This window comes from Anser anser, assembly GCF_964211835.1.
Source record: "Anser anser genome assembly, chromosome: 7".
Classification (NCBI taxonomy): domain Eukaryota; kingdom Metazoa; phylum Chordata; class Aves; order Anseriformes; family Anatidae; genus Anser; species Anser anser.
Genome location: NC_139727.1, coordinates 18331618 through 18354614, shown reverse-complemented (window position 1 = coordinate 18354614; position 22997 = coordinate 18331618). Strand labels below are relative to the sequence as shown.

General features: G+C 41.0%; 1 protein-coding gene across 2 annotated transcripts in view; it reads right to left on the bottom strand.

Moving 5' to 3' along the window:
* Positions 1 to 22997, bottom strand: part of LOC310902572 (uncharacterized protein) — an 881556-nt gene that overhangs the window by 87389 nt on the left and 771170 nt on the right. The window contains exons 3-4 of one of the 2 annotated variants that reach the window (XM_083844332.1): positions 13333 to 13382; positions 12847 to 12873 (exon numbers count right to left, since the gene is read on the bottom strand). In XM_083844332.1, the coding sequence (XP_083700458.1) occupies positions 12849 to 12873; positions 13333 to 13382 (75 nt within the window). In that variant the 3' untranslated portion in view covers positions 12847 to 12848. The remainder of the gene's footprint in view (positions 1 to 12846; positions 12874 to 13332; positions 13383 to 22997) is intronic. The other variant, XM_083844331.1, reaches the window with a different exon arrangement.

The window sequence follows — 22997 nt, the reverse complement described above, 5'->3', positions numbered from 1 at the left end:
ACACACTCCTGTTTTAATCTAATTCAACCGTGCATCATGTTTTACATTCTAAGATTTATTTGAAGAACACTGAAATGCCTTGCAGAATAAGCTTTGATACCCTAATGAGGAAAATTGACCGTGACTACATCCATTTTACAGCTGAACTCGCATCAAGAGTAGTGCTGCCACAAACCTCCACCAAGCAGCACAACCAGTGCTCTTCCCTTTGTGCCACCCAATGCAAAAGCTTTCTGCAAATCACGCCTCACAAGCCCCACGTTTTCTGCCCTGCAAACAGCAGCAAACCAAAGTTTAGCAAAAAGCACGATTAGAGACACAGGATGGCTTTTATACATTTGTACAATTGTTAGTTATGTGACCTGACCTTCTGAAAAACATCACGACAAGCGCAAATTAAGTTTTCAAGGACACCATGAAATGTACCATAAGTACATTCAGCCTTCTCTCTTGTTTCCTTGTTACATGTATTGCCTGATGGATTTGTGTTTCAGGTATAATACAAAACACCAAAGTTACATCAGGTAAAGTTTTGGTGGAAATCCAGAAGTCAAACTCCCCAGTTTTTACCATATTCTACTTGAAATAGAACTTTAACATTATCACTATGCTTTATACTCCGAATATAGTTCAGAAAACAGTTTAACCTTGAGCAAAGATTAAAGAAATCTGAGTTGAAAAGAATGCAAAACCCAAAATACTGCATCTCTTCCAAGCCAAAATAATGCATAATGTTGTCTATAACATCCTGCAGCACTGAAAGTTTTCCTCCAAGCTGCAGTGAAACAAAAATAAATATTGGAATTCCCTGAGAGAACGAACACGCACACACGTGCCATTTACCTCTACACCACTTACATATCAAGGACTTGTGAGCAAACTTTGAAGGCTCCAAGTCTCGCTGTCAGTGCTAACAAGTACAGAAAACACTGAAGATTAAGAAATAGCTTCCTGTGGTTATTCCAAGGGATAAACTGGTCCCATGCAACCTCCCATTGCTCAGCTGAACTGGTAAACCGAGCAGAGGTACCACAGATGCCAGGCAGGGAAAAGTGAGGATGCTATGGTTCTTTATGAGGTTGTTCTCCTTCAGTGGCAGCTCTGACTTCCACGCTTCTTACTCAGAGCAACAACAGAGGGGTGAGCTGTTTAAAGAACTGAGCATTTCTAATTCTCTAAGTACCACATTTATCATATGTATTTTTGTTAATACTTTTGTTTAGTCAGATCATGGATACTTCAAAGTCAACTGGCTAAAAAAAAAAAAAAAAAAAAATTTTACCTCTGACATGATATTTGAGTTTTACTGAAAAACAATAATCAAAATAATGATTATTGAAATAGCTCTTAATCATGGGTATAAACACACAGTTTCTCAACAGTTCTGACTGCACAATTAATTGATATATTCTGAGTCTGTTCACCAGGTTGAGCAAATCTAAAAATATGCTAGTGCTAAGAATGATGATTTCTCTGTTTGCTCTGCAGACAGCTTTCCTGCTCCCTGTCTTCAGGGAATCCTCTGCCTGGTGCCTCCACATTTCAGATTCAAAAAGAGATTTCAAATAATTTTCTGGCAGTTCTCCAGTATTAACTATGACAATATCAATTCAGCAGAGAAATGCCAGATTTCATATCACATCTGAGTGGGTGGGATTGACAGTACTTTGTTAATGCCCGTCCCCCTCCCCGCTTTTATTACAAATAATTTTTATATCTATTTTCTTAACAAAATTTGATTTTGTCAACATATCCAGTGGGTTTACAATACAGCTATTGTTGCTGGAAATGTCAGTACTTCAAATGTGATTCTTGATGTAGCTCTTATAGGATATGGAGAAATAGCCAAGTAAATTTATTCTTTGTATCTAAATGTCACTTTAGGTACAAAATATATTAAATATCATGAATAGAAGAAGTATGTGCACTGTATATCTAATGTGATGACTTGGATAGGAAACAAAATTAAATCTTTCATACAGACTACAGTACCTAAGTGGAGGATACCAATGGCCCCTCTATAAGTGGAAACGTACAGTACAGATGCAAGTAATTTTACAAGATCCTTATTGTAATCATAAAACGTAGAAACATGATGAAATCAAGATGTTATAGTTTAAAATACAATACACTGAAAGCCATTATATGCCTAGTGTAATGAGTATTTTAGACAGAGACATAATCACAAAGTAAAACTTTATCTTACATCACTAATATAAAACCTGTATTCTCATGAGACAGTTTTCAGCAAGCCTCCATCCGAGTCCCTCCACAAAAGACAGCAACGCCTCCATTAATGGAAGCTGAGAAAATATTAGGGGAAATAAAGTCTCTTTGCATGTGTAAATGATTGGCTAAAAGACAGGAGAAAGAAAGTTGGAGTAAACAGTCCACGTTTTCACAGCGGAGCATTGCAGAGAGACGAGGCAGGAGCTGTGCTGTCCACCAGGTTCCTAATTAAGCTGTGAAAAGAGGAAGGTGACACTCTGTATACGATGCTAAGGTATGTAAGGCAAGTAGAGATGAGGACCACCCGCAGAGATCTGCAGATGGACCTTCCATGTCTCAGTGACTGGGCAATCAAAGTGATAGATGGAACGCACCAGAAAGAAGTAACGTACCTAGGGGGTGAAGGTCCTGGCTTTACATACAGAACGATGGGCTCTGAGCTGAATATCAACATGCAGGAGTAATAACGTGGGGCTGCAACTATTACTTCTGTGACAAAATCGGCTCAGACTCCTTGACAGTCACATATAAATGGAAATAATTAGAAGAGGAATACAAAACAGAGAAAATTAATTTGTCACTATAAAACATACAGTGCACATTTCTCAGACATAATTCTCATGTCCCTAATCTCAAAAAAGATATCATAGGCTTATAAAAGGTTCGAGGAAGGGCGGGCTCAGGCTTTTCAGGCAGGAGAGAGTGATGCCTCAGCAGAGAGGGGGCAGAGGTCTGTAAAGTCCAGAGGGAGATGGGAAGGGTGGAATCCCAGCCTGCTGCTCACTGTCCCTCCCACAATCAGAGCTGGAGAGGCCTCGGAGAAAGGTTCAAAATGAAGAAAGGGATGTGGGGGGTGTCCCAGAAAGGGGGAGAAAACCTCCGTAACTGTGTCTCTGGCTACCCAACGACCTGAGCTTGCTGGTGGCTATAAGAATTTTCTCAGGAAGTTTTATGGCATACTTGGTCAGCACTCATACCTCCATACAGTACCTGCTTTTCAAGCGAAGAACCTTATCCTATAAATGATGGCAAGGCACAGAAATCAAGTGGTATCCAAGAGTGGCAGAGAAAAAACCTCCACCTCGGACTCTTTGTGGCTGAGGCAACCGCCGAGTAAGCAACATGGTATGTGAGTATGTCACGTCAGTGCTTCACACGTATAAAGGAACCATAAAAAAATAAATAAATAAATAAATGAAAAGATCACTTTCAGCCTGGTAGTTTTCCTTGTTCAGCCTCAACCCTCATCCAGTGGAGATGGAACTAACTGAGAACTGGTCTGTGACTCCACTGGCCATTTCCACCACTTGACAGGGGCGGCAGGACCCCGACAGAGGCTCTTTGGTCACAGCAGTGCTCCACACTGATGCTCTACGACTCCCACAAGCCCAAGCCCTGCCTTTTGGTCTCTGCCAACTGCTGTATCTGGCTTCTGCTCCCAAAATGTTCTCCAAACTTGAACCAGCCTTGCCTGTAACTCCCTGCTCACACTAGTAGCCCTTGGGCAGAACATCTTCCCCCAAATCAGGAACAACAAGATAACGTATATGTGAATGTGTTTGCAGACAAGCACGTGATAAACAATAGACAGGGAGCATTTATGCAGGTTCCCCCTTTTCAGGATACCTGGCTCTCAGAGCCCAGCATCTACATTCTAGTCTAGACTGAGCCCAAAGGTCTAATTAATTTGCTCAAGGTTTAGCTGTTGCAGAGATGAGAATCAGATTCCAGTCCTGTGCAGTACTTTAATTGCACAGTATCGCCTCCACAACCTGATTTATTTTCCTTGGGTCTACTCTACTATAAATAACTAACCTTCCTCTATAATGCCCAAAAGCTCATTACATGCTCCAGTCAAACCATTCGTAATTATTAAGTTACCTGATGGTGTTTGCCCTATCGTGTACTTGAGCACCTCAGTGTCAGAGAAGGTTTTAAAGCATTTAAAAAATAGGTAAATAATTTATTTTTACCTCTGAACATGATTGACTCTGGCCATTTGCTGTTTCATATTGCATATTGTTAAACGCAATCTATCACCTACATTACAGGATGCTACCACCTTCCATATGAATGTCTGAATGGCCAGCAGTATCAAGCCATAAGTGGGATTTTATTTAACAGCAACCGTTCTTGTTTGGGCATGAATATCCTGTGCCTGTGTGAATGCAGATACCCACGGAATTAAAACTTGTTCTCTGAACACTCACTAAAACAGAAACACATCATAGATGCTTGCGAGGAGCCTGAGCATGACTGATAAGAAAGCAATATAAATCTCAGCATACGTTTGCAAACAATTCTACAACTTTCAGCTGATTCTAACTGCAGATTACTGATCTTCTCCAGGCGTCCACATTTTCATCTTCGGCTAAAAATATCCACTTACACAGACCGGCAAAGAACCAGTTCAGGGTGCCCAAACTTAAATAAATCAGAGACATCGATTCAATCTCATGTAAATGAAGCTTCCCACTGTCCTTTCTAAACAAACAAGGAGGACACAGAGGCCTGCACATAATCACTAAATTACAAAGAACAGATGCGAGACATTAACAAGGAAACGCTCATGCTGGCAAGGAGAAAACACTATAAAACAGCACGCACTGTACCAAGCCAGATTGGCTTTTAAATGACTCATACTTAAGAGATTACAAACAACAAGGAACAAAAATAAAATACTTCATTTGACTGGGCCTAATACACTTTAGTTACTTTAAATTAACTGCTAATTGTGCCATTTCTTTCCCTTGCACTTTTCCTTCTGACATCCTGGTTGAAGTGTCTTGATGGAAGGGAACGTACTACAAAAAGTATGTCCTCAGCCTAGGAATTTACCAGTTGCAAATTTATTAGTGCTCCCTTCAAAACATGCATTTGTTTCCCCAAAAAGAAAGCATCTCTCCTGACTGCTGGCCCAAGGAATCACTACACCAAGTGGGCGCATTATGCATTTCTTTCTCAGTTTTTCAAATGTGCTGTCTGAAGTTTTATTCCATTCATCCCATGCGTTGTAAGCCCATTTCTCACCTCCCACTGAACACGAGGAACAGAGGAACAGGAGCCGGTCACTTCTTGCAGCGATCAGCAGCACACCTCTGCAGACCTCTGTGCAAAGCTGCCCAGCGTTCCCCTGCATGGCCAAGTCACGTCCCAGGACCCAGGGGAGCAGAGAAAGGGCTGCCACTAGGTGCAGAACCACAGAGGCAAAATTCCAAAGGCAACTGAAATTCCGTGCACTTTAATTAAGATCTTAAGGTGGTTACGACAATTGTTTGGAATCAGGCTTTTTAAATATAAAATTGGTGTGGACGCTGCCTGCCTCTCACACGCACACATTTTCTATTCCTCTGCCTGCCCTACAAGCTTTCTTTCCTGTCTGAAGGAACTTTATGGCTTATTGTCCAAGGACAATTTAATCAGCTCACCCAATAGCGTATACTGAAAAATGCAATCTCGGCTTGCAACACTAATGCATGCAAATTCCCCAGGCCCACATGTACTCCAGCAATTATGTCCTATATTCATATGTGAGCTGTGTCAAGGAAATTCAGTCTTTTCCTTTTCTCCTTGAACAAGGATCTAATTCAGTCTCATCCTTCCAAAAGCCAAAGTTACCAGCCACTGCTGCTCTATCAGGTGACAGAGAACCAGACAATTAAGGTGTTGCGGCCACACCCAAGGGCTCAAGCACTTTCCATTTGCCTTACTTAATAAACCAAAAAAATTACAATGTTCTTGTAACATTCTGCCAAAACCTTGTCTTACAGGACTACTGACAACCAGAAATTTCCGCTATTCCAAATGAAATGGCAAAAGCATCCCAAATCAAATGCTGCTGGTGGCTCCGTCCTTTAGCTGCCCTTCTCCCACTCGGACCCAAACGATGACAGTATTTGCAACACCAACTGCAGAGAAAGTTTCTTCCTTATCTTGTTTGTGCCTAAGAACAACAGCTCAGAGATAAGATGCCCCAAGCACAGGGCAGATGGGCAGAAAACACTGCGCTCAAGTACCAACCTGGCAGCAGGTCCCAGCCTCACACTACCAAAGCAGCAGCTCTGGCTCCTGTTGGCATCTTGGTGGCTCTGAAATACTGCTTGAGTAACAAAGACTTGAAAACAGCATGTAGTCATGCAAAAAGGAGGAAATCTGAATAAACATGATGACTTCAGATTTAGCAAGCTCACATGAACAATCCAGAGGACAAGGCAAGACGCACTCATTGTTCCCTTCCTGCATGGAAATCGTGCAGTGGGGGATTGAGAAAAACACGTAAAGGCTGCTCAACAGCAACTACAGACAGCACACAACCCAGGTTTTGCACCATCTTTACCCAGGTTAACTGTGAAATTATAACCCTGAGCAGATTTTCAGCCTTCTTTTGGAATAACTTCAGTCCTGAATGAGTCAAGAAAGCCCAAAACCCAGTTGGAACAAAGAAAGGAAAGTTAAGAAGGGCCTTGCACATCACTGTTTGGACACAGATCTACAATCCCACGTGCAAGTAGGCTGTACAGATCCAACTTTACAGATCCAATTGCTGCTACGGCTCACTCCAACCCTCCACAGGAATTATTTCAAAGAAATTAGTATGTTGGTGGAGACAACACACTGCACCTTACAGGTGGGAATGTCACTCTTTCTAAAGATTTCCACTGATGGAGAAAGGAACATCCTTCTGTAAACTGTCTCAGAGCTATTTTAAGCTGTTACAAATCTGGGCTTTGCCATCTGAATTTTATTGAATCCTTTTGTCAGGCTTTCTTATGTCTTCATCTACTAGATTAAAGAGCACTTTAGTATAGCATGATGTATAGATACTTAGCCAGACAGAAGTTGTATTAAAACACCACTGCATTAAATAAAGAGCGTTAAAACAGTTTTTGTTTGAACAAAATGGACAATTCATTCTTCTCTGAAGATCATCGGTTTCTGCAGCTCTTTCCTGTACTAACTCTGATAATGTAGATATTCAGAGCAGATTCTCCAACGCAGGAATGAACTCAACAGTACTTCATATGGAATAACACCCCTTTGGAGTCCAGGCTGATATTGCTCTATATTTATTATTACACACATCTACGTAAGTCTGTTCTCAAGAACACTAGAGAAAATACAGATGACTTTAGTTGGCTGTAAGCATTTAGCTTCATTATCCAAAATGTATTAGTGTGTGAGGAGAGTTGTTTTTCTTGGTCTTTATAAAGAAGAGGGCTAATCTTGCGGCAGGCAGCTGGAAAGTGGAGAAGTACACCCTTTGCGAACCTGAGAAAGCAATACATGGAAGGGACAGTCTTCAGAGGTGATCAAAAGAAAAGAGCAGCTGGAAACAAAGCTGAAGTTAAGTAAAGAAACTGTTTCATTCAATGTTTTCATCACATTTCTATTGAAGAATAAGAACTGACATCTCAGAGCCCAATTACAGCATTTGCGATAAAGTCCATTGACATAAACTGCAGAAGTGCATACTTTCTCTTCCTAAACCAAATACTTATGTTCATAATCCAGCTTTAACAGATTTATTCAAATCCATTATTCCTGTTCAAATTTCTGAGAAATTTTAAAGTAAAAAGGCAAGAAAGAATACAAGAAGAAGGTAGCCTCGCAGCTGTGGAGAACTGTAAATCTCAATTTTAGTGCCAACATTGTCATTGTGTTCGAAGCGAAAGAAACCTGAGCACGTCGCCTACCAGTGCTTCTCCCTCTACTTTCACAACTAACTTGTGAAAAGCAAAGGACTGTGCTAGCACCTGTGATATTCAAGGCACATTTTCACTAACTGCAGCAATGCACGGTGGCATTAAAAAATAAAGACTTCAAACCAAGATAGAACATTTCGAAAATCACTACTTCTCCTGCCCACTACAAAGGAAAACAAATACAACCCTATTAGAACAATAGTAACGGAAGATTCTACCTTTTAAGGGAGAAAAATGAACGGACAAGGACCAGAAAGCAATAGAAAACATTTAAAATGTATTTTGCACTTCATTTTTCTATGACAAGGTCTATAGGGTTATAGTTTGAAGGGATCCGAATATTTATTTTCCAAAAAAAGCAGAACAACTATTTAATATAAAGTCACTAGGATTCTCAGCACGTTTCATTCATTACACACGCAACAAAGCACCACGATGCAGGAACAAGTAGGTACTGCATTCACCATGGCCATGCAAGTCCCTCAGGCTGCATTAGAAATGCAGTGGTTGAGACCCCAAGCTGTTAGGAAATATCCCTTTTTATTATTAGACATCAGGAAGAATTACCACTCATGAGATTACCTCCACACCAGCCCTAAAGGTCTCCATTTGAGTATTTCTGAAGGATAAAATAGATGCAAGCTCGGTTCTGCTGGAGCACACTGTGATGTCTGAAAGTCAAGGCTCACAAGCCAGATGATAACAGAGTAAATGTACGCATCATCTACTTGGAAACCATCCACCGTTAAGGGACCTTTACCTTCAGGCAGACTAGAAACCAGGCAAAGAACTGGACAATCAGTCAAACTGGCTCAGTTCTGTTAACTTCACAGAAGAAAATGCCGTGTGTGTCTACTTAATCCGTATTTTCCTCCTCTAGGGTCTAGAATTGCTTGAGAAAGATGATGAGTGATGTAGCTTATCCTGCGTACTTTGAAACAACCACTAATGCCATACCCCGACAAGCACGTGATGCAGGTCCTTCACTAGCGGCCCATTTAACATCTGGGAATTGAGAGCAGTCTCTGCAAGTATTGCTCCACCAACAAACAACGTCCATCTCGCCAAGCACGGAGCCTAAGCCCCAAATCTGACTTTGTTTTAAGGATACAATTTCCAGAGAGGCTCAGGAGTGTCGGATGCAAATCCGGTACAGGCACACAGCACAGCTGATGGACAACACTCCTTCACGCATTAAGAAAAGCACTTTCTTATCCCTTCCAGACATTTTCAAAGCAGTGAAGGGCAGGGCCCTTGAGAGAGCCAAGAAGGAAGGACATGCATCTATCAGCCTAAGGTCAGGCCTCCCTGGCTCAGAAATCCACGTATAACTCTCAGTTACCAGCTACAAGGCCTAAGTTAAAAACATTTCAGTGACTATACTTCCTTTGCCACGACAGCTTATTTTTTAGAAGTGAACAGTGAGTTTCTTGCTATTGTTGGAATGTGTAATAATCACGGTTACCCTTTGCCGAGGGCAATTTCCATAGTCAGAAACACAGCCTTCCTGTGAATTAGGTGGTAATTGGATCCTTCTTTGCTTATTTATGTTCTTCGCTATTTATTTATGTTAGAACATTACCAGCACGAGTAATTCATCAGGGTGTGAACTGTGGAACACATAGGAATGTGGGGTAGAACAGACTGACATATTTCAGCTCCAGGACAGAGCTAATCTTAGCTCAAGTCGTGCATTTCCAAACAAAACACCAGCACAGCATCTGGGACCAGCCTCGTGCTGGGGGGCAAGGAAGGGCGCGTGGAGCTTTTTATGTTTGCACTTGAGCAATCATAGCCTGAGCTCTTTTATAAGCAGGGGCGGCAGCAGAAGCCATGTACTCATGCAGAGCCTGTGCCAGGGGGGTCACAGACAGGTGGCCGTAGCACAGCAGAAATGAGCTGCCCTCCTCACTGTGTCTGTGTTGTCAAATGGTAACTGAAGACACCAAAACCTCCCATTGCCCAAGCAGGCTTTGCCTAGGAATAAGGCAGAATTTCCATAGTCTGTTGCGTGAAAATGATACAAATTGGTATTATCCTTCCTGCACGAGGAGAAAAAAGGAAAAGGATGTAAGCTACCTTCTGCTTGGCCTTGCCTCTGATCTCCTGGGCATCTAGACGCAGAAATGGATTCCCCATGTCCTTTGATCTGCTCTATCACTCCCTTGCAATTTTGTGGCTGGTTTCAGCACTATAAAGTTTCTGGTTTTTCAAGGTTTTTAAATTATCTCCTCTAGGATAGGTCTTAAAAGACAGACAGAATATGCAAATTAAAAAACAGAACTTGAACTGCAACACTGAGCAAATATTTATAATATTCCAGTAATCAATGCTGCAGTAAATTCTTCTGAGCAGAATACCATGTGTCTATTTGCCAGACCAAATGTGCATCCCAATTACAGCATTGATCTCCTTTACATGTTACGGAGAGAGAGAGAGAGATTAAGAAGAAAAATGTTTGATATTCTTTATGTCCTGGTTGTTTCTGTTCCAGTATGAAGGAGGCTCATGTTAGCCATCAAAATAGGTTCAAGCTTCCTGACAAAACTAAAAAGGTGATTAAAACATTTAACCTAAAGTAAGAAATAAATGACCTAAAGCAGAAATAACACATAGGAAGAGAAGAGTAAAGCATGTTGCCTATTATTTCGACAAGTCAGAGCACAAAGAAGCACATAGCTTGTGGTATCTGCAACTAAAAGTACTTATTCTCAGCTACAGTCCTGCACTCCTGCAGCAAAATGCTACATACCCAAAGCAGAGCAATTAGTGCCTAATCATTAATACTCTTCAAAACTGAGGAACACGTCCCTGGTAGCTATAAGGCAATAGCTGAGGATCTGTTCTGCACCTCACCCCAGGTTTAGATGGGATGAAGGTCACTAGACCTTCTGGCTACATGGGCCACCTCAGATTTATAAAGAACAAATTATAGTTTCATAGATCAGAAGTACTCTTAAGGTATGAGGCAGACAGCACAGCTTCTAGTCTCCTAGGTGTTTCCTCCCAGAAAAGGCCTTCCAAATAGCATGCCTTGACATCACCAAGCTTCTCAGACGCTGTTGTGCATCCTCTTTCTTTAGTGGAGATGGTAACACCCTTGCCCCAGCAGGGGTTGGTTGTTTGGAAGGCCTTCTCTCTAATACCACTAAAAGCTATTTTAAATACATTCATAGCACGGTGTCTCCTTTACTTCAATTATAAAGTTTATTTGGGGAGCTATTCACAGGCCCCATTACCCCCGGGCTGATTCCCACATTTCAGAACAAAGCCTTCAAACTGCCCTTCATGGCTCAGGCAAGGCTAAAAATAATAAATAAATACATGATATTTTATCATAAGTACTACAAACCAACGATGCAGTAATCAAACAGCACATAATGCTTTGCAGTATCATCTGTTAACAAAAATTTGCAACAGAAAATCATCAACAGGTAGTAAAATGTTCTAAAAGTACACATGCAGATCCTACATACTTTCAGCACAAGACATCATAATTATATATATATATATATATATTTTAAGCTTTAAATGGGCACATAACATCTACCTTTATGGAGAGCAATCCATCTGACAAATTCTGTAATTCTAAGGATGCTAGAAACTCTTCAAAATGAACAACAGACTGACCCTAGTTAGTAAAACAATTACAGAAATTATACATATTAGAATGGTGAAATTATATATATTATAAAGGTGAACCCATGACCCATCTTCAAGAAAGAACTACGATATATATCAATTTTATGACTCATAAATGTATCTATATATGCTTTTCATTCTTGACTAAAATTATTCTCCAATACTCAAGTGAACAAGTATTTGAAAATCAAAACACACACAAACACAAAGGCTAGCATCAAAAACAATCATTAGTGTTCATTCTCATCTCACAAAACATTGCAAGACTTTCTATTTGTGAGTAGCTTCTGGAAAAAGGTCTTTACCCTCACTATCTTTCTAATCAGCAACTTAAAATACAATTTTATGATGTATTCCTGTTTCTAGGAGGGTCTGATTTCTCCAGACGCACTGGATTGATCTCAGCAGTGTAAGGTGAATAAAGTCTTCATGATTGTACAGGTTGATAGCGACAGGACAATTCAGACATGAGTATACTTAAAGTTACCTCTACTCTTTTAATCCTCTTCACACTACAGTGATGGCAAATCTGAGACTGAGGAGCTGAAAGCCAGCATCCCCTGGTGCTGTAATTTAGGGCAAGGAGCAGGGGAACTGCACCAGCAGACAAGTCTGCTGCAAGTTTGGGGTCAGGATTACCTGGGGCTGACTCCAGCCCTGATCCATGCTCCTGGTGCACCAGCCTTGCAGCAGCACCCTGTACGGATGGGGTCACCTTCAACTGCTTCACTGCACAAATTAGTCCTAAATATGTACCTGCAGTCCTCCCAGGGCACGCTGCTGCATTTAGCACTGTGTTTATGGAGCAGTTCCTCCCCACCACGCTGATGAAGCAGGGCCTCTCCTGACATCTGAAAGATGCGTGGCTTTAAGACAGGCTACGTCGCTTCATCGCTGAAGCTGCAGACAGCTTTTGGTTGAAGAACCACCTGAATTGTGTCAAGTCTAAACAGCCTGGCTCCTGCATGCAACAGCGAAACTACTTTGCAGCAGCTCCAGATTAAGTTTTGCATGCATTTCTTAATAGCAAGCAATGCTGACAGTTACTCATTGTAGCCTCTGGGGAAAATTTCTCTTGGGCAGCAGTTCAAGACATTGCTGAAAAAATTGAAACACAGAGCACGGCACGAAAATATTGAACTGGCCTCTCTTTCTGCAAACAGAGTGAATGGAATTATCAAGGACTCCACCGGTGAGAAACAACAGGTTGCCATATACAGTGCCACGGGATACCAGGCAGCAACAACAGAAGAAAAAGAAATCTGCTGCTCACTTTCATTGCTTGAAGACTTGGAAGTCACTGAAGAAGAGAAAAAGCAATGAGAATTTCAGCACTGGGCTTGTTCGCAGTAGAACTTCTCATTACAATAAATGAAAAACAAAAATAGAAAATGAGGAAGCCAATATTTCCATCACCAAAACATGCTCCTTCAACAGCAAGCAGCAGGAAAGATAACAAGATGAGAGTAACAATATAGACATTAAAGAAAAAAAAATTAAGAAAAGATGCTGTGGGCTTTCAACTTGATCAAGACTGGATTCAAGTAGAAGGAAAGCACAGAGCAACACCATCTAAATTTCCTGTAGAACTGCATTGTATTTTCTGAATTTAACAGTGGGGCATTAATTATGGTATGAAAGCATAACCCAACATGACTGCTTAAATACATAAAAAAATAAATAAAAGAGAAAAAAAGAAAAAAGAAAAAAAAAGAAAGAAATAAGAAAGAAAAACATTAAAGGATGCTCCAGAACAGACCTGTCATTTACCGCATGCTCCTCTCTGACATTATTCCTAGCTGAAGATTCCTAAAAAAAAAAAGATACATATTTTTTTGGCACTTACAAGACAATAACTTAATTTTTCAGATATGTTCGAAAAATTTTTCTCTTCATTGCAGCATTCACAGACTCAGTAAATGGTTTTTTTTAACGGCATGCACTCAGCATAAAAACCAAAAGCATCCAATAAAAGAAGACAAATAATGATGAAAATTGAGTATTATTAATTCCTCTGGGCAGAGGTGTGTAAAAGAGTTTTGCCAATAAAAATGGCTACAACTGTACATCCAGCAATCAAAATTTTGTGGACTAACAGATGTTTAACAGATCATAAAAACCAGAGACAATCTTTATTTCCATTGAAACCGTTGCAGCTTGAAAAGAAACAGTGCCTTCACGAGAAGAAATCCTTCCAAAATGGACTTTGGAAAAGCCTGTTTAGATAACGGCGGAGATTAAAAGCACACCTCCCTGAGCGCAATCCATGCCCACCCTGCTCGAGACACGGGCAAGCAGCTCAGGACCACCACCACATCAACTCCTGGCGGCGATTACCTCGGGTATGGCTACGGAGGCACTGAAGGCTTCCACAGTTGCACATTTATGACCTGTGAAGTTGGAATTAACTCGATGTCCTACGGAAACATTTATACGAACCTCCCTGGTTTAACACAGCAGTTAAAATAGAGAACTTGCACTGGTCAGGAGAATAAATTACACTTGTTAACTTCTCGCCTGGGATGCATCACATCAGGCATGCATTTGGAGCCTGATTCCTGCCCAGGGAAGAAGAGTTGCTGCAGCAGCAAAGCGAGGGAGAGATCTACAATCCAGCGCTATGTTAATTAAGCTTGAGACCCACAGGCAGAGGGAAAAATGAGTGTAAATATCTTATTTCATTGTTTGTACTTAGGAGCTAAGATTACTCTAGCAACTGCCCACACAGAAAGGGGAGCGATGTAAACCACCATGGTACCAGGTTTCCTTCTGTACATGCGGCATGCTCAGAAAGGGGATTTTGAACTGTTCGACCAGGGCGATTTCCCCTCTCCCTCCAAGCAACTACCAGGCACTGTGTTGCTTGTGCTAAGGACTCTTCCCAGTGCCCCAAGCCTCATGCTTCCCCCATCAGGGAGAGTATGCAGCTGTACCCAGAGATGACTGAGGAAGGAACTTGGACCTACAAAGAAACCACGCTTTCACATACAAACAGGTAGTATTAAATAGCAAGGATGAGACAAAGACTTCTCTTTTCCCTAGCTCTCTGAAGCCTTCAGGACATCATCAACTGGAAACAACTCAGAAGGAGCCAGAAAGATAAAGGGATGATTTCTTAAAGTGGGGACAGTTACACAGCACCGAAACATCCCTCAAAGAGATAACCAAGAACAGCCCGCTGTCTGGATGCCCAAGCACTTCTGTGTTTACCCCAGTGTACACCTCTGGCCTGATACTCTGCTTTCTATAAAGGGAGACTGATTTCCCTTGTAAAATACAGATTTTGTGGAAAGAAAAGCACATTAAACTTCTGTCTGCAACCTAACAGAACCCGGAAGGTGTACCCTAATAAATAATGTCTTCACCATTACTGGCACAAACCATTAATTATCATGGTCCTGTCAGTGCAGGCCTTCAGGACTTGTCAAAATAAGGGAGCAGTATTTGCGCTGAGAAAAAATAATTCCATCAAGCATTCAAAAAGTAATTTGACAGAGATTTACAGGGCAATAAGCTGACTGTTTGTGCAAAAGTGAAACAGCCAAGGGTTCAAAGTTAAACTCAGCTGGGACTCATCATCCTTTACTCGGATGCCTTCTCTCCAAAATTTTTTTTAAAATATCTACCACTGGGTCAAATTTGGTTGGAACTGTCCAATATTTTCACAACCTATTAACGTGAGGGAGAGAAATGAAAACGGGTAAGTGTACAAAAGAGGCTGTATGACCCTATAAGCCTAATTTCCACAGATAAACCAAACTAAGGATGCACAAGGGAGGAAAAGCAGAAGGACCTCAGGGAAAAAAAAATAGAAACAGTCTATTGTATCACTTTTGTTATGAACACAAGTGAGCAGGACTCCTGTGGAAACCTGAGATATATGTTATATATTTACCTGCAACTGAGTCTTCAAGAGGGTATTTGAATGATGTGTCCCACAACAGTGCACTCTAAAAAACAACTTACTTCTGGGTCCAATTCCCCATGAGCCTACACAATGCTGCCAACTGTCAAGTTACATCAACAACAGGGTGAAAAAAAAAAAAAGTTTGATGAAATTAGATCAAATTTTGTACTTCAAGAATTACCTGCATATTCAATTGAAGGTTTTTCTGCAGTTTTATTGTCCAAATTTTCACATCAAATCACCTGTGACAGGAAACCAAGTACTCAAGAGAAAACAGAAAACTAAAGTAATTGCATAAGAGTATAAGGCCAAGCACACCAACACAGCTGCAACAAGCAGCAGCCAGACTTTTCCTCTCCAGCCAGAGCAAATTACCTCTTCTTTCAGCTCTCAAACAGAAGACAAACTCCTCTTTCTGAAGCAAAACAAATATGTTGCTGCAGCACATGAACCACTGGATCGCCTTGAGCCTGCTACAGCTTCCAGGCGTGCTGGAAGCCACAGAGGCAGGAGCACTTGGAGAGGAGAGCTTTGACCATCAGCCCCTTGCTGGGACAGGGGGCCACAGGCAGAACCTACATAAGGATATATCAGATTTTGTTTTAACACACAATTTGTTACTTAAGGGTGCCAAATCTCAGCTAGGAAACACTGGGCTATGCAAGAAGTATCCGCAGAGCCAGAGGAGCTTTGCCCTTCAAGAATTTCATCACCTTCTCTTATCTGGAGCATTCCCCTCCTGCAGAGAGTGAAAAGAAATATTAAGTACTGGAAAATTATTTTTTAAAGAGAAAAAAAGCTAACAATGTGTTATGAAGTACTGAAATTAATAACTGTTCGCTTTCTTTTAATTGAGAAAAATGTTCCCCTTTTCTTCCCTCCACAGAAAAAAACAAACACCTCAAAATGTTCAGATTGTTCAGATCAAGGCACTGTATATTAGAAAAAAATAAAACAACATCCCTGAATTTCTTAATCATGGTCTTTTCAATTATCCTCAGAAGAAACGACAGAAAAAGTAACAATGTTTTTGGATGTTTCTTCATTTTCCCTCTTCTTCATGCTTCACTAAGTACATATACACATTCTGTTTTATTAAAAAAAAAAAAACAACAATAAAGCCTGCTGAGTTTCGAAGAGCATTTTACAGTACAGCATTATTGGTTTCTGCAATGCTTCATATAAAAAAGGGACATATGAAAAAGGCCCTTAGGGCTTACCACTGTGACTAATACCATCTATTCCTTAAAAATAATAAGTTTTAACCATCTCTGTCTATAAATAATGAAGAAAGTCTACCTGTCCTCCTTCCAGAGCAAGTAGTAGGCACGTCAGGTGGAAAAATGACTTACAAAAGAGAGCAAAGATACTTCCCACAGTTTCCTTTTGATAGGCAAGATATAAATTTAACAAATACGTTGTGAAATCTACATTAAAAAATACTGCACCAAAATATAAAATAAAAATAAATGATTGCACCTGTCTAAATACAGATGTCCTATTAATATATTTAATTAGCAGCAAGCAAAAAACAGGACGCACCTGTTTTTCCATCCAGAAAACACAGAACAACATTTACAGTGATAAAAATCACAGAAGGCTGTGTGTTCATGCAGGCGTTAACCCTAATGCCCACTGAAGACTGAATGTTGTAGACTGTCAATCAAAACGCCACAGTACCCCAAATTCCTTTGAAGTCTCTCAAAATAACAGCATCAGCCAGGTAAATCCAGCAAAGGCATCTGCAAGAACGACCCTTCTTCTGATGCTCAGCCCTTTAAAGTCACCAGCACTTTACAAGGACAGAAGGGATTGTATTTCGGTTTCTGCAGAGAGGGAGTGATGAACACCTAACCCAGTTTCGTGTCCTTTTCGACTCTCTAGACCTTCCTGGCCTCTCCCTTTGACTTGCTGCATTGATAAAACCTGGATAATAACAGACTCTTCCAAAATATAGGCAGATGTGAAATATCACAAACAGGGATGTATTCTGAGAAAAAAAATACATCCAGGTGCTTCACAAGCTTAAGCTACAGTACTCCAAAATTAATATACGCATCCAATGTGGAGAACTGCCAAGCAGCCTTTAAGCCCAATTAAAGAAACACCAGCATGCCAAGAGGTTTATGTCTCTCCCAAGACTAAAATACCAGCTAGTCCTCTAAGCAACCTCACCTGTGCTTTATTATGCTGTATTCTGTGAGGGAACCAAGGCCTCTTGCTCACAGTGGCCACCACCATTCCCCTCTGTTAGCCCTGCAGGACAATGCCCAGGGCAGTGGTACCGTGGGTCTCACATGCTAGTTTGCCCTCAGAAAAATATTTCTTTGTCAGGCTAAACAGCAAAGGTAGCATAGTGGACAGAAAATACATTATTAATAATCATTTCTACAATCCGGAAAACAGTCTAAGATACTCATAACGAAGTGAAAGCTAGCACATGAGATTTCTGTCTAGAGGAATGGGACAACAGTTTTCCTAATCTGAACAGAAAGTAAGTTTTTAGGAGTAGTTTAAGCCCTTCAGATAGCAAGGGTTATCTGGAAAAGAAAAAAAAAAAACGGGGCGGGGGGGGGGCGGTTTCCTTTGTCTCCTAATTACAATCTCCTATTTCATTTTTCAAAAGCATCTTTCAACAGTCCTTTACAAAACTGTGCTGTCAGATCTTCGGTGCTGCACATCCTCCCCCTTAAAGAATATGGCTCTTCTTTGGCTCTGAACTTGTTAATTCTCTGAAGGACAACATTTTTCTTCCCTATTCTGCCATTTAGTGGTTTTTGTTGTTGTTTTTAATGGAAAGAGGGTAGATGTAAATACCTGATAACTATAGGAACAATTTTGTGTAGGACACTTTTCCAAGATACAAATTTTCATTTTATGTATTCACTGTTTATTTCAACATGGCATACAATCTGAACGAGAGTAAAGTATACCAGGACAGCACTCAAAAAGCCATTTTGAAGTAAATAACAGAGCCTGCCATTTTCACATTCAGCCAGAACCTGACCTGGAAAGAGCGTAAGCTGGAAAAGCACTTGCTCCCTCTGAGCTAGCTCCGGTAATCCAAAGACTCTCAGTCCATGCCATCCTAAGAAACCTTAACTGCATTGCAACCCAGTAATCAATTATAATTTGCAATAATTACCCCATGAGCACGCTTCAGTCATCATTAAACATAATTTTGAACAGCAATATGCACAGAGACATTCTTCTCTATCCATCTCCACTCACAGACAATATATTGCAAAGAACCGCTGAAATTTAGCAGGGTGAAAGGAGAATGGCAATTACAAACAAAGCAGACTCATCTGGTGATGTCTAGTGCTAAAATTAGGCCTTGGTGTACTGTCAGGTGCTGACAAAATGATCTGAACACAAATAAGACAGACTAGATAGAGCAGGGAGATGTCCCCAGCCACGGCTCAACCCACACTGCGTACACAAAGGAACGAGGGTCTTCAAGAGCCAGGGAACAGCAGCTCACCCTATTCCTCCTGCAGCACTATGCTCCCTGCTGCTAGAGAACCGCCCCTTCCCTCCTTTCACCATCAAGTGCCGAAAAGGAGGAAAAATCAAATGATATTCTGCTGATCTTCAGAGTTTTCTCTCCTCTGCACAGGGCAGCTCTTGCTCCCTAGCTTAGGTTTATGGGAAGAGGGGGAAAATAAAATGAAGAAAGCTGCCTGTAGGAGAGCCCAGGGCTCTTGAAAGAGAAAAATCCCTCATGGTGCCCTCCAGCAAAACCGGAAGAGCTCCAGCTCCCCTTGTGCCTTGGCCAAGGCGAGGCTGCTGAGTGGAAGAAGGTAGGAGAAGGATCGCGCCCTCAGGCCAGGCCTGTGGAGAAGGCTCTGGAAACCCCAAGGGAGAGAAAATCACGTGTGCTGCTGCAATATGGAGGAACCTTTCCAAATCAGCAGAGAAGAAAAGAGAAATGAAACCATGCTGGGCAAGTTCTGCCTTGGCCATAACAGAAGCATAAGCAGAAGAATGACCAATGCTTTCCCTCTTTGGGCCTGGTGAAGAAACCCTTCTTGCCTCACGAAGGAGTTGAGGACCCCCACTGTTGCCCACCCACACTAATTCCCTCAACCAAAATTCCTGTCAGTATTTTGGAAAAGCTAACCAGGGTGCAGTATGCAGAGAAGACTGCCACAAACACCGCAGTGCACGTAGTGTCACGACTTTGAGAAGCACCATGATTCTCCTCAAGTCCAGAGCTTCCAATATTTGACAGCTTCTTTCAAACACTCCTGCTGAAAAAATGTTTGCAGACTCTACCACCTCCCTCCCTTTCCCCCCCGCCCCCATAACTCTAAAGATTCATTTCACCAGCAACCCAAGGGGCCCAATTGTAATTCTTGCTTACAAAATGTGTTTTCCCGGTCCTGCTTCTGCACAAGCTGTTTGCAATTCAACCCTGAACACCTCCTGCCCTTCCCTCGAAGCTCATGCTCTCTCTAACCTTGTGGAGACAGGTTTTTGGTCCTGTTCAGAGCTAGTAAGATTCATTTGCTCTCCCTGGGCGTCAGGAAAAGCTTTCTGGTACAAGCCCATAAAACTTCTTCCTTGACACGTACTGCATCCTGGTCCTAACATGCATTACATCCTGGTTTCCCCCCACCTCCCCTCAATCTGAAATAAATTACAAGCCACGCAGAATGAGGACATCCTTTACTATTACAGTGCGGAAAAACCCTGCTTTTTTTCTTTTAATTTAAGGGAATGTTTCCTTTCTGCTGGCACTTTTTAGGACTCCAGGGATGCATATAACTTATTTCTAATTTCAGTGATGGTAAATGGCTGGCAGGATAGTGCGCTCATTCAGTGCACGGTTACAACTTGCTTTTCCTGCTGTTCTTTCTTCCCCTAAAGTTAATTAGGAAGCTTTCTGTGGTCATTTGACAGACTAAATTTGTATTAAGGTTTGGAATTATTTTTTGTTAGTTTCCTTTTTGAACCTACAATGAAGCCTCTGCTATCACAACACCTTCTTACTCCTTTTCAGGTCACATTTCCTTTCAAAATCACCAGCATGTACATACAGCTGAAAGTGCCATGCCAAGATTTCTAACACCATTAAAGAATGAGGGTGGGGAGGAAAGAATGAATAATTTTTACATTATTACAGTGAAGGAACTTTAGTGTATGAACCCTTGCCGTAAACTAAGCATTTCTTTCCTCAGTAACACGGCCTTGTAGAGCGCTATATTTTTGTTGTCAAAGATGAGAAAGACTAGGGAACCCAACAGACTTTACTCTTTAGATCAGGAAGAGTTGTTAAGCTCTGGTTTTCATGACAACACATATTACATCAACCTTAAAACAAATAAAAATTTTGTCATAAGATTTTCCAAACCAATGGCCAATGTGATCCAATCACTATTTTCCTCAAATCCACCCCTTCATGGTTCCCCAATTCTGCACAGACAAAAAAAAATAATTAGCCCGTAAGTAAAGCAAGTAGTAAATAAAAAGGCATTGTGAAAGACATCTCTGTATTTCAGCACTGCTGTGACAGTGTAAATAGCTAAAGGATCAGATTGCAGATAACATCTCTGTGTTTAAATAATTTATTTTCTTGCCATGTACTCTTTTAAGTCAATGTCAAACACATAAAAATGTAAAAGAAACCGGAGAAGCACTCAAGCAAAAATGTCGCTGTTAAATGAACCTTATATTATCAGATGCATTATTAGGGTTAGCAATTACAGCTCTTTAGAACATGGCCCAAACATTTTTATCTGGACCAATGTATATCAGTAAACTTAATTAGTGCTGAAGACGTTTTTCTACAAACATCCAACATGTGCTGCTCCCCCTGAATTCCATTTCTTTCCTCTCCAACAGTTTTTCCACTGTTTTTCTTGCACAGCCGAAAAAGAGATGCAGATATCTTACTCTTGTATCTAAATCTAAAGTGTTTTACACTTTCAATATATGCATAGTCAGGAGCCATTATTGTTCTTTTAATAATTAATTCAAAGTGTTCCAAATGAGATACACCCTTATAATTATTCTCTCAGAAAACACTGGTAAGACCCATTACATATTCTTAATTATGATCTTGAATGCCTTTGACAGCTTTTCCCCCCAACACAGGTAACCCTACCCAGAGTTCAAAAAGGCTGCCAATTGAATCTCTCTACGGTCAGGCAGGGGGAAGACAACAGTAGATGTGATAACTGGTCCCCAAAATAAATAAACCCACTTCAGATTAAACTTTCAGTGTTGGAAAGCCTAGGTGAGCAAGTCTGATCTTGGTCAGGCATGCTAGCAGGAACAGTTGCAAAGAGCAGAAATAGCCTGCAGATCAATAACCACAACATGTGGGGAAGAGTCAGCCCAGCTTTCATAAGGTGAAGGTACATCTCCTAAATCTGGTAGAGTTTCCTGAATATAGTAAAGTATATGAGCAGAGGTGCAGTGGTCAACACAGCCTACTTACATTTTCTAAAGGCTCCAGCATAGTCTTCCAGCAAAGACTGCCACAAAAAATGTACTGACGTAACAAGTGAGGAAAGGCTCCTGCCTGTCTCACCAAGCAGCTCATTGGAAAATGAAGGGGAAAAAAAAAGGTTGGAACAAATGGCCATTGGAGTATCTCAGGTTTGGGGCTATGCAACATGTTCCTAAAATAACAGGGAACAGAGGTAGGAGGGTGAGATGTCAAACTTCGCACCAAAACAAAGTTTCAGCTTACACGTGCTTGGAGCTGAACTGCAGAAAAAAAAATTTCTAGCTCCTACCAAAGCCCTCAAAGATGCATGGGAAACAGTAAGAAGTATGAGAACTGGAGAAAACTGTCCAATGGCTATGGCAGTTTGCCAGTGCCACTGGCACATGATGGGAGGGGAGAGAAGATTCTAAATTGCAATTATTTTTCTCAGCTTCGTACCTTTCTTAGCTTTCACTTCATACCTCCACACAGGAAAGAAAACCTATGAAGTTAATATAAGCTCTTGGGTTCCCTACTATTCCTGGAATGCAAAAATCCTTATTTTTAAGCTACAAGATCAGTATCGTACCATGCTGAAACCTAGCCTAAGGAATCGGGCCCCAGGATGCAACACCATTTGTTGTGCGTCTTCCCGATTTAGGTTCTAAGCTAACAGCAGGTTGACAAGGCTTCCAATACATCATACAAATGAAATAAATTTTTCTATTCTCCTCCTAAAATGAAATCAAAGCAGAAGTCTTACTTCAAGATAAGACTGTTCATTGCACCTCTGGAATACTGCATTTTTGCTGCTAAAATTAAAGACCTAGCATCAGAATAAAACCCATGTATACTAATAGCACTAACCATGTATACTAATGGAAGCCAATGCTCCAGGTTTTAAATCGGAAAGAAACCCATGCTGAAGCATTCTTAATGCCAAGCATTTCCTGGCTGAAAGGTAACATGAACTGAATACACTGCACAATGTCGATCATAGTACAGGATGCTACACCTAACCAGAATAATGTTCGTATATTTTAGAAATATATATATATAGACACATCTTAAAACTGTTATA